Source organism: Pimephales promelas, chromosome 22 (assembly GCF_988280905.1).
Source record: "Pimephales promelas chromosome 22, fPimPro1.hap1.1, whole genome shotgun sequence".
NCBI classification, from domain to species: Eukaryota; Metazoa; Chordata; class Actinopteri; order Cypriniformes; family Leuciscidae; genus Pimephales; species Pimephales promelas.
The window spans coordinates 23,969,195-23,981,258 of record NC_142790.1 but is presented as its reverse complement, the minus strand read 5'-3'; the positions used below and the strand labels follow the sequence as shown (position 1 = coordinate 23,981,258).

The 12,064-nt window shown below is 34.9% G+C and overlaps 1 protein-coding gene across 1 annotated transcript; it reads left to right on the top strand.

The window, feature by feature from the left end:
* The first annotated feature begins 1,012 nt into the window (after positions 1–1,012).
* Positions 1,013–11,940, top strand: LOC120478515 (ferric reductase 1). Its single transcript, XM_089125659.1, has 15 exons — positions 1,013–1,399; positions 2,143–2,276; positions 3,413–3,510; positions 3,602–3,713; positions 3,812–4,003; positions 4,337–4,438; positions 4,536–4,680; positions 5,693–5,806; positions 5,896–6,011; positions 8,877–8,963; positions 9,468–9,559; positions 9,648–9,706; positions 9,789–9,929; positions 10,624–10,649; positions 10,760–11,940. Exons 1-15 carry the CDS (start codon positions 1,216–1,218, stop codon positions 10,847–10,849), a joined length of 1,692 nt encoding a protein of 563 aa, XP_088981785.1. The 5' UTR covers positions 1,013–1,215; the 3' UTR covers positions 10,850–11,940.
* Positions 11,941–12,064: the final 124 nt, after the last annotated feature.

Genomic DNA, 12,064 nt, shown 5'->3' with positions numbered 1-12,064 from the left:
TAGGAGTTTGAAATGTATGAATGTCCAACTTCACAAGAAAAATGAACTTGATTTGTGGTGAAATTGGGCATTACTGAAGAATAAATAATAATTCATTCAACTTTTAGGAGTTTGAAATGTATAAATGTCAATCTTCATGAGAAAAAATAACTTTGTTTTGTGGTGAAATTGGGCATTGAGTACATAAATTAATACAATTTCTCAAATTGTTTTCCCTCTTTTATCAGTTTTATTATTTCTGTCAAAAATGCTGCATTATATTGCATCATTACAACACAAGATCCATACTATGGAACAGTGAATCCCAACTGGGAAATAACATTAATTGATATCATGTATAACATAAATACATAACATAGCCTATATAAAACATAAATACTTCAATTTAATGAATGGAGTTTTCTTTATTCTTTTTGCTCTGAAGAAAAATATATTCATATGCATTTTTTAGTACATTGTGCAGCCTCAGCAAACAAACCTGTCAATTGTCAGCAAATCAACAACAACAAAAAAATTATTGACATTTTTTTGTTTACTATGTATTCTTCAGACAGTTGGAGACTAGACAAATTATGCATCTGGAGAACTTAAGAAAGCAATCTAGTAACTTATTTTATTTTCTTTGTTAAGAGTAATCATGATTAACAGTCTTAACCCTTGTGTTATGACATTGGACATTTTTATCTTTTTCAGTTTTGTTTTTCTGATCATTTTGCCTGTCTTAATGCCAACTGCATTGGCACAAGTGTGTATTTGTATTGGAATTTTATCATTTCACCCCATCGAAAATTTAATGTATTTAACACGTACACTCGGACCTTATAAGGACAAAAATGCCCCCATTGAAACCCACAGCTATATTGAGGCAGTAAACAACATGAATTGTAGATTTATTTAAGTGAGTTCACGAGAAACTCAGGATCTCATGATCGCCCACTGTTGCATTACATCAGCGTTTACCTATCCAGGTAAAGCCCTGCCCACAATGACTTTACACTATTTGCAGAGAAGAAGTGGCTGGAGTTTTGACCGCTAGCACACACACACACATGATTTCAGCCAAAACAAAGTCAACAATACCCTGTGCCCACCAATTTTTCGGAAGTTTGTTGTTTTTATCCATTTTTTTTTTATTTCTCTCTTCTCTTCCCCGTCGGTGTTTATTACTCTCGACGAGGACTTTATTACTTATAGTGAGTTTTTAAATCTCCTCAGATGTTCCTGTATATTCTCCTGGCGTGTGTTGGGATCGTGCAGTGTTTTCCTAATGGACAGGTCAACGGATCGTGTGGATCTTTGATGCCTGTTCACGGGTCGTCTAATAACGCTCAGACCAGCGATCCTCCGTTCAACGTTACTGCTGACAAGACCACCTTTAAAGAGGGAGATGAAATCACAGGTGAGGCTGATGTGTTTTGTAGGACACAATCATTTACATTTACAAGCTTGTACAGCTTTTGGGGGATTCATATGTGTGCTAAAAAACCTTTTGAAGGCTTATAGGCTACCGCAAATATGTTATAGACATGAAGGAACTTAATTGGCAATGCATATCCCTATTGACCTAGGGCTGCACGATTTGGGGAAAATGTCATATTGCGATTATTGATATGCGATGTAATAAATGATTTAATGAGTCAATTTGCTAATCCATATTAATAGTCATCCGTTATATGGATTCGTTTTTTGGATTAGAACTTTTTGAAGGGTCATAGTGGAGGGACAGAAAGCTCTCAGATTTTATCAAGATCTTCATTTGTATTCTGAAGATGAACAAAAGACTTAGGTTTGGAATGCATGGTCCCTTTAACCTAACTTTTAAAAATTAACTACTATTAATTGTTGTACTGTATATTTTAGGCTAGATATAGCCTACTATTAAATAATATAAATATGCAATATAAGTTTAATCGCCCAATGCATTCACAGTGCATACTATAATAATACCATACTACACAATACTATACTATTCAATTAATGACTGCCTCAGGTTTTTACATGGACTATGTTAAATCACTAATAATCAGGAAAAAAAACCATGATCATCATATCATAGTCATAAATCAGTTTATTTATGCTAGTCCAGGGTTTGTCTGTATATCTCAGGAAATTCCTCTGACTGAACTGTTTCTTCCTTTTCAGTATCTTTAAAAGCACAATCAGGAGATTTTAAAGGGTTTATGTTACAAGCAAATCTAGTTGGATCGAATAATCCCATTGGCAATTTTACTGTGACGGACAGCGCAGCACAGGGCCTCATCTGCGATAGCGTGGCTGTGAGTTTTTCTACAATATATTTTCATTACATTTCTTGCTTCCATTACTAATAATCATAAACTACACTCAAAAAATGAATTAGGCTTGCTTATAATAAATGTCTTTTTTGACTTGAAATGTTTTTTTTTCTATTAAGCTCTATGTATTTATGTCTCAACTTAACAGTACAAAATCCCAATGCGTTGTCTAAACACAAACTATTTATGTTAAGTAAAAAATTCTTACATCCAGAGGGTGACTGTATAGTCCGAGCCAACTGCCATTTTGCACTTTTAAAAAAACCTTTTGCTGATAATTTACTCACCCCCATGTTATCCAAGATATCCACGTCTTTCTTTCTTCAGTCGAAAAGAAATTAAGGTTTTTGATGAAAACATTCCAGGATTTTCTCCATATAATGGACTTAATTGGGAACCAAACGGTTCAAGGTCCAAATGAAAGTTTCAGTGCAGTTTCAAAGGGCTTTAAACGACACCAGACGATGAATAAGGGTCTTATCTAGGACCCTTCGAGTCATGACGTGAAAAAGATTTGTTCATTATGATGAATGAGTTTAAACAGGAGAGTCACGAACAGAACAGAGCAAGGCGAGCATTTGTGCTTATAAAACTTAAACTTTTTAATTTTTTTTTTTTAAATGAGCGATCGTTTCACATGATAAGACCCTTATTCCTCGTCTGGTGTCGTTTAAAGCCCTTTGAAGCTGCACTGAAACTCTCATTTGGACCTTGAACCGTTTGGTTCCCATTGAAGTCCATTATATGGAGAAAATCCTGGAGTGTTTTCATCAAAAACCTTAATTTCTTTTTGACTGAAGAAAGAAAGACATGAACATCTTGGATGACATGGGGGTGAGTAAATTATCCGCAAAAGTTTTTTCAAAAGTGAACTTTATGCACAATTTAAATGTACTTAATCCGTTTGTGTTGGATTACATGATTAACCGAAACTAGCTTGTTAGGTCCTAGCATGGTTTGCACATGGTTGAATTAAGAGAGAAGAAATTAAATTATAAAAAAATTAAAATAATAATTAAAGCCAACATATTTTTTTGAGTGTAGTATGGAATGACATTGATGTTTTTGTTTTGTTTTTTAAATAACAGCATTGACATTTATTATATTATATTATTCAGAATAGAGCAGTTTCTCACACAAATAGCTCTGGAAAGACTTCAGTGCAAGCTAATTGGACGGCCCCTATATCTGGACAGCTTGGCAATATAGAGTTCAGGTATACATTTTCATGTGTCATTAAATGTATTGATTTATAGTTTGTACGATGGTATTACTTGGTGTGGTTTTTAATTGATTTTTTTCCCCAGAGCAACATTTGTTAGTAGTAAACAAATCTTTTGGGTTGGTGTCAAGAGCTCTGCTGTTGTGTATAATGGTACAGGAACAACTGCGACTGTAGCTCCAACTGTGGCTCCGACTGTAAGTTTTACTCCTACAAAAACATGAAATCTAGATATATGCCGATCTGTTCTCGTATGTTGTCTTATGTTCAGCACAAATTGCTCTGTTCATTTCAGGTCCCATCAAACCCTGATTGTGGGAAAACCAAAGTCTGCTTCAGTCAGCCTAGCAACTGTGACCCAACTACCAGCACAGGCTGTCACTTCATGGCAGTTCAGACATCATCCGACCAATCTGAAAGGACCATTGAAATGTTTGGCCAGGCCGATGGATATGTCGCCATTGGGTTTTCAGATGACCAGAACATGGTACATACTCTTATACTTGCTCATGAGATATCAGCACGCCCAAAAGTAATCTGCAGACTTTTTCTACTTCATTTAAATAGAACGTGTTGAACTTTGGGAGGGATGGGTGTTAACTGTAAACATGTCACCATGTCAGACATTTTATATTTCACCTGAAACATGAGATGCATCTGCTGAATCTTTTCTGGAGGACTACCTCTGTCAGCACTGACTCATTATTGTGTAATTCTCATCAAACATCAGCAAAACCCATGTGAGATTTTATTTTTACAGGAACAATGAGACAACATTATGTTCATATGGGTTTAAGGAGTGTTTTGTTTGTATTTCCAGGGCAATGATGACATCTACATCTGTGGTAAGGACAGCAGCGGCTTCCTTCAAGTGCAACGTGCTTATTCCACAGGAAGAGCGCCTCCAAATATTCTCTCACTGGTAAGGTTCGCTTCCATTCCTCTATAGTGTGCCACCATTTCTAACTGTTGTTTCATAAAACATCATCACTCACATACATATTCTGCATGATTTACAGGGGAATGTGACCAATATCAAGACAGCATTGACGAATGGAAATATCAATTGTTCTTTTACTTCTCGTAATGCCATTAGCACAGGAAGTAGAGCAACGTCCACTAGCCAGTACTACCTCATGATTGTTTCCGGACCCTCAAATCCAGGTCAGGAGTTTATCGAGCCTGATTTAAAATCTATATGTTGTGTAAAATCAAAGATTTGAACAAAAACTGCCAAAGTTAATTCAATGTTATTTTAGTATAATTCTATACAATTATAGTATTTATTCATCTTTTCACTTTTATTTTATATTTTCTTTCATTTTCAATTTTAGATTTTTAATAATGTTATGTGCTTTCGTAATTTTATTAGTTTTTTTTAAATGTTACTTTGGCCAATTTTCACTATTATTTGCTTATTAGCATGCATATTACTTGTATATTGGCTGTTTATTAGTAATTATAAAGCACATATTAATGAAAAGTACACTTTTTCTACATCCCAATACCTAAACGTTACAACTACTATTAATAAGCTGCAAAAGTCATTGGTAATAGTTAGTTAATAGTGAGAATTGGACCTCAATCCTTTTATTTTATTTATTTTAGTTTCAGTTGAGTAATTTTAGCTCTGATTTGGGTTGCCAATGTAACATTTCTAATTTAATTTTTCATCTAATATTTATATTTTATTTTAGTTCAGCTTTAAAGGAAGGAAAATGATTTTTTAAAGGTTATTTTAAAACAATAACAACACTAATGTAATGCTTTCATTCTGCTTTAAAATACCAAAAGCGATAGTCACAGAAATATGAAGATTGTCATCCTAAATTCGCCCTCATGCTGTTTCAAACTTGAAGGACTTTTGTTCTTCCATGAAACACAAATCAAGATATTTAGCAAAATTTGCAATTTACGCAAGGTAAGATTTTCAGTGAATAACAAACATTCCTCACAGAAGACTGGTGCACAAGACACTTTTATGCTAATCGTATTGTACTTTTTGAGCTTGACTGTCTCTAGTCAGCGTGTGCTTTCATTGTATGCACAAGGGTGGCATAAACATCTTCTTTTGTGTTTTCTGGGAGAAAAAAAGCCAGTGGTTTGAAACAGCATAATGGAGAGAAAGATGAAAGTATCTTATGTCCTTTCACTGAAGAATTACCTTAATTTCTAGGTAACATTCAGTTCCACACAACCAAATATGTCAGTAGCACCAAGGCTGATTTGCTGAATCCATCCGTGGTCACCGCAAACAGTGAAGAATTCCCAGCAATCGTTAAAGCCCACGGTGAGTACATCATGAAACGCTGCCATTGGATCCAGATTAGAGCCTCACATCAGTGTTTCTGTGGTCCTAATGCTACTGATCTGGTTCAGGTGCCCTGATGTTAATCGCCTGGATGACCACGGGCAGTATGGGGATGATGATAGCACGCTATTTAAAGGGAGTTGCCAAGGGCCAATGTTTAGGCGGGAAAGATTTCTGGTTTCTGGTGAGTCTTTATCTGTTTGATCTGCTTCTACATTGGTTGCCATATTAATCACCTACTGTACTAACACAGTCTCATCCCAAAAAGTCATATAACTGACGTTTTGGGACGTATTTTGACCATACGTCAATATCCGCCTTTTTAGGGCCCCCTTAAACGTCGGTAGATGGCGATCCCGGGCCGTCATACAACTGACGCTTTACCTTTAACGTCAGTTAGGTGACGGGTTAGGTTTAGGGTTAGGTTTAGGTCTGGGGTAGAGTTAGGATCCCATAACCTCATCTACCGACGTTTAAGGGGGCCCTAAAAAGGCGAATATTGACGTATGGTAAAAAGACGTCCCAAAACGTCAGTTATATGACGTCTTGGGATGAGACCGGGTTGACTGTACACAATCATCAACAATGCCAAGAGGCAAAAAACAGAGAAGTACAGCTGTCAGTGTGTAAAGAAAATAATAATTTTGCTTCTCTTGTTCACATTTTACCCATAATTCAAATCGCATGTGGATTTAGGCGAATACATTTGGCTTTTATCCAACTGCATTCAAGCTATACATTTTTTTAAGCTCACGCATTCCCTGGGAATCAAACCCATGACCTTGGCATTGCACTTTAAAAAAAAAACTTTTCCTGATAATTTACTCACCCCCATGTCATCCAAGATGTCCATGTCTTTCTTTCTTTAGTCGAAAAGTGGAATGAAGTTTTTTGATGAAAACATTCCAGGATTTTCTCCATATAATGGACTTCAATGGGAACCAAACGAATCAAGGTCCAAAAGACAGTTTCAGTGCAGCTTCAAATGGCTTTAATCGATACCAGACAATGAATAAGGGTCTTATCTAGTGAAACGATCGGTCATTTAAGAAATAAATAACAAAGTTTAAGTTTTATGAGCTCAAATGCTCGCCTTGCTCTGTTCTGTGACTCTCCTGTTCAAACTCGTTCATCAAAATGAACATCTTTTTTTCGAGTCATGATTTGAAGGGTCCTAGATAAGACCCTTATTCGTCGTCTGGTGTCGTTTAAAGCCCTTTGAAGCTGCACTGAAACTCTCATTTGGACCTTGAACTGTTTGGTTCCCAATGAAGTCCATTATATGGAGAAAATCCTGGAATGTTTTCATCAAAAACCTTCATTTCTTTTCGACTGAAGAAAGAATGACATGGATGTCTTGGATGACATGGGGGTGAGTAAATTATCACCAAAAGTTTTTATTAAATTGAACTACTCCTTTAAGGCCATTGCACACTGAGTCCGAAATTTTTGTATGCGTTTTTTCGTATTCGTGATTCGGTGGCATTGACTTGTCAAAACACCATTCAAACTGCTTGCTACGGATGCGAAAAACGTCAAATCAAACCCGATTAGATTTTTTTTTTGACGAATGAAAGTTTTGGAGGCAGTGTGCAAGCGTCATTGATATAACGTGAGTTCGTATTTATTTTTTAACGTGCGAAAATTTCAGACGCAAGTTTTGCAAGGGCATTTATGCTTAAAGGGGACATATTATGTACTTTTTCAAAGTCTTGATTTTGTTTTTGGTGTAAATTGTTGGAGCAGTGTTCTCTGATTGGTCAACCACATCTAGCATGTTTCAGAAATGTCATCCCCCTTATCATAACAGTGAGTTTCAACACGGTACTATTAAAACTCGACCAGGCCTCGCCCCTTGTTTTGTGTGACTTGTACGTTCCCAGGAGAAAACTCAAGACTACAATTGAGGCGTTTCAGAGAGTTCAGAATCAGTGTGCACTGATGTAGAGAATAGGTGACTGTGCTTTGTGCAGACCTTTTTCATACTCAAACAGCAACATTACTAAAGAAAGTTGAAAAGCGTTAATGTCAACTGGATCCGGTTTTCATTGTTTTCTGTTTAGACTATACATGCCAAAAAAGAAGCTAAACAAAGCCATGCGGGCCCCTTTATCTAACTCGTCATCCCATTTGTAAAGTGAATTACATGTCATGTTGACATATCTGTTTCATCAGCATGACAGTGGGAAAAATTCTTTGATAAATGCTTTGCAGTAATACGTATGTGTGCAGTTATTGCAAGCAAGATAAGATAAGAAGCAAGTTATGGTGTGTGAACATCACTTTCCATTAACAATCTTTTATTGCATTATATAACGCTTAACGGTTTACAGCGATATAACTTTTATACAACAGATCTATAAATGCAAAGATAATATCGAGTAACTTGCGTTCAGCATAATAGAGTGCCGAAGTGATGACGTCACTTTGTAGGACAACTCGGATGCTAGTGGCACATGGGTTCCCTCGATCGAAAAGCTATGCATTTTCCCCACTTTGACTTTTGGAAAATCGCAAAAAATAAGATCTATGTTCAACAAAGAGTTGTGACCCGTTTTGTCTATCAAGATAATCTTTACAAGTTAATCCAAAATGTATACATTTTGAAGCCCATATAAACTTTAATAAAAACACAAGCAGGCTCAATAAAGTTTAAAAAACCACAAGCAGGTTCTAGCTGGTGAGTTTTATGTCATAGATCAAAACGTGAAAATATTTAGAGGCTTTGTTCACCACAGACCTTATTTCAGGTGATTTAGCAAAAACCCATTCAAAAATCCCATAGACTTTAGAGCGAGGGAACTGAAGGGCTAAAATGCTAACTCAATTTCGCGTTTTCGCCTACAAAGTGACGTGATAACTTCGGCACTCTATATCAGCACTCTAAAATAAATCTAGCTAATGTACGTTTAAAACATCTGATTCATCTATTTGAATACATTTTCATTTTGAATGTACAAAGACTGGTTTGATTGCATTATGTAATGCTTTTAAAAACATAACTAAATGATTGAAAATAACTAAATATGATTTATTTGTTGTTCCACAGGCCCACGTGTCTCTGATGGTCCTGTCAGTCATAGCCACAGCCATTGCATTTATACTGGTGTTTTCGTATGCGCAGGATTGGGCTGGGGTGAATGACACACACACACACACACACGTTTAAATGTTTTTTAAATGTTTTTGAAAGAAGTGTCTTATGCTCAACAAGAACTGTGTTTATTTGATTTTTTTAAAAAAACAGTAAAAAATTGTGAAATATTAAAACTATTTTCTATATTAATATATTTTCAAATGTAATTTATTTCTGTAGTGCAAAGCTGAATTTTCAGCAGTCTTCAGGGTCACATGATCCTTCAGAAATCATTCTAATATGCTGATTTGCTGCTGAGCCAAATTGTTATAGGAATAGTGGAATATATACAGTATGATTTTGTGGCTAGTTGCTTAAAAAACAGGAACACCACAACATGATGACAGACACTTCAGTAAATGAAATGACATTAAATTTGAATAATTGGCAGTAAAAACATGCTGTGAAAACACTTCCACACAGTTATAGTATATGAGATATATCCATATAAATATATAGATATATCCGTGTTTTGTTCTGACACACTGTGATCTGTGTGTGTAGGGAGCTCATCCTGTCCTGGGCTGTATAGTGATGGTCCTCAGTCTGATTCAGCCCATAGTCGCTGCTTTCCGCTGTGAGCCGCAGCATGAGCGGTGGGAGACTTCTCTTCTCTAATGCAGATATAGGACATGGAAAGGCATGAGTCACGCATTATTGTTAATCTGATGGTTTTCTTTGCAGGAGGTTTATTTTCAACTGGGCCCATTCCTTTACTGCTTTAGCTATCAAAGTCCTTGCAGGTATGGCCACAACTTTATTACCTTAATCAATATCTTCCATTTCCTCAGATAAAAAACAATATCTGTTTTTATTGTGTGACAGTTGCTGCAATTTTCACTGGTCTGGAACTGTTTGAAGAATATAAGACGGATGGATGGATGTTGAAAGTTATGGGAGGTTTTATTACCTGGGAGGCTCTGATATACATTCTTCAAGATCTTAACTTCCGCGCCAGGAAAAAAGGTAATGCTGCATTCGCACTGGGAAAGTTACTTGAAAATAACAATGCTGTAATTTGAAAGAAGCATAACACCCTTTTTATTTATTTATTTTATACACTACTTTACCTTTTAAAAGTTTAGGGTTGGTAAATTGCATTTATTTGATCAAAATTACAGTAAAAACAAAAATATTGTGAAATATTATTACAATTTTAAATAATTGTTTTCTATTTTAGTATAGTTTTAAAATGTAATTTATTCCTGTGATGCAAAGCTGAATTTTCATTCATTACTCCAGTCTTCAGTGTCACATGATCCTTCAGAAATCATTCTAATATGATGATTTACTCCTCAAGAAACATTACTTATTATTAGCAATGTTAAAAACAGTGAAATTGTTTGATGAATAGAAAGTTCAAAAGAACAGAATTTATTTGACAACAGAAATCTTGAAATTTTGTAACTTTATAAATATTTTTACTGCCACTTTTGATAACTTTTATGTATTGTATCCTTACTGAATAGTAATTTTTTTAATAAAAAAAAAACCCAACTCAATCTTACTGATCCCAAACTTTTGAACAGTAGTGTATATTTATGTTTGTATATTATTATTTCCACTTTTTCTAGGAATTACGCTTTTGGAAATGATTATCTGAAAATGTAAACAATCCAATGCATTAAAGGTTTATTTCACCCTTGTCATTTTATTTTAGATTCTGAAATTTGCAGCTTTGGATCGGTAAGTCCAACTTTAAGTCTCATCATATAGATCATTCAGTAGACTACATACTGTAAATAAAAGGTGATGTTTCATGTTTTAAAGTAATATATTTGTTTTATTTTTGTTAGATGAAACCTGAAATAGTCCTGCTTATGGTGTTTTTGTTGGGAAACCTGGCCTTCTTGATAGCACTTCTTGTTGGAATAGGGACGACTTAAGTTCACCTAATATGCATCGGCCTTCCTCACTGGTTGAAGCAATTTTTTTGACACTATCATTGTATAAGTAATAGTTCTCATCATATGACGCATATATATATATATATATATATATATATATATATATATTATCTCTACACAATTTTTTGTTCATTTTTAAGCTATCTTTCTGTGCCAATATCAATTACAGATTCACCATTGTGCCTTTGAGTGTAAGGAATATGTGAGTTGCTATTAGGAGAATGTTCTTGCAGTGACTGTCAGTTGCTCACTGAGATGGTCAATAGTTTAATCACCTCGGTCCCTAATTACAGAGGTCAGAAAACATCCAATTGTGGTTTTTTTTTTAAACTTTACAAATGACTTTATTAGCTGTACAAGTATTTTTATATATTTGTATATACAGAGAGATTATATTGTGATTGTAACTTAAGTGTATATGTTAGCAGCTTTCATCCACTAGATGGCAGTGTCATGACAGTTCTTTTTAAACATCCATGTGATGTTTTGTTGTGAATTCAGGCTATTCGAGGGAGAAAATGAACTCTCCGATATTTATTTCGATTAATGTATGAACCATTTTGTTTACTTTTTGGATTAATAATTGCTAATTTGCTCATGCTAAAATGTATGAATGAATGATGAATATTAACTGAATGACTTGTTAAACTGGACCAATCCATTAGTCACAAGTAGCCTATGACAGAAATCAGGAAGTGTTGACAACCCTCCTTTTAAAATTGTTTCCCCATGTGTTTAATTTAATAAAATGAATTAAGTTTCTAAAGAGCTCTTAAAATGTTTTAAGCCTAACCGTGTTTGCATCCATTTTGCCTCTTTAATGTGGCATATTTCTGTGTAAAACAACATAAGAAAAGCAAGAAAATCAGAGAACTGGAAAAGATTTGAACCATTATGAATAAAGTGTTAAAAGTGTCCCAAGAGGATTTGATGATGTCAGCAAAAATAAAGATAATTTCAGAGGCGGAGAAAGCTGTTCCATTTTCATGAAAAATTGTGAAAACTATTTAATATGTAAAAAACATGCACTGATGAATTGTTTGCATTAAAAGCAGAAAAATTTTGAACAATTTATGCCTTCACTTTTCCTCCCTGTCTTGATGAAACTTTAAGAAGGGAAAAGAAGACTCCTATTACAGCATGGTTTGATGTTCATATTACACACAGAGCAGAGCGTGGTCGTGTTCTGGTGTT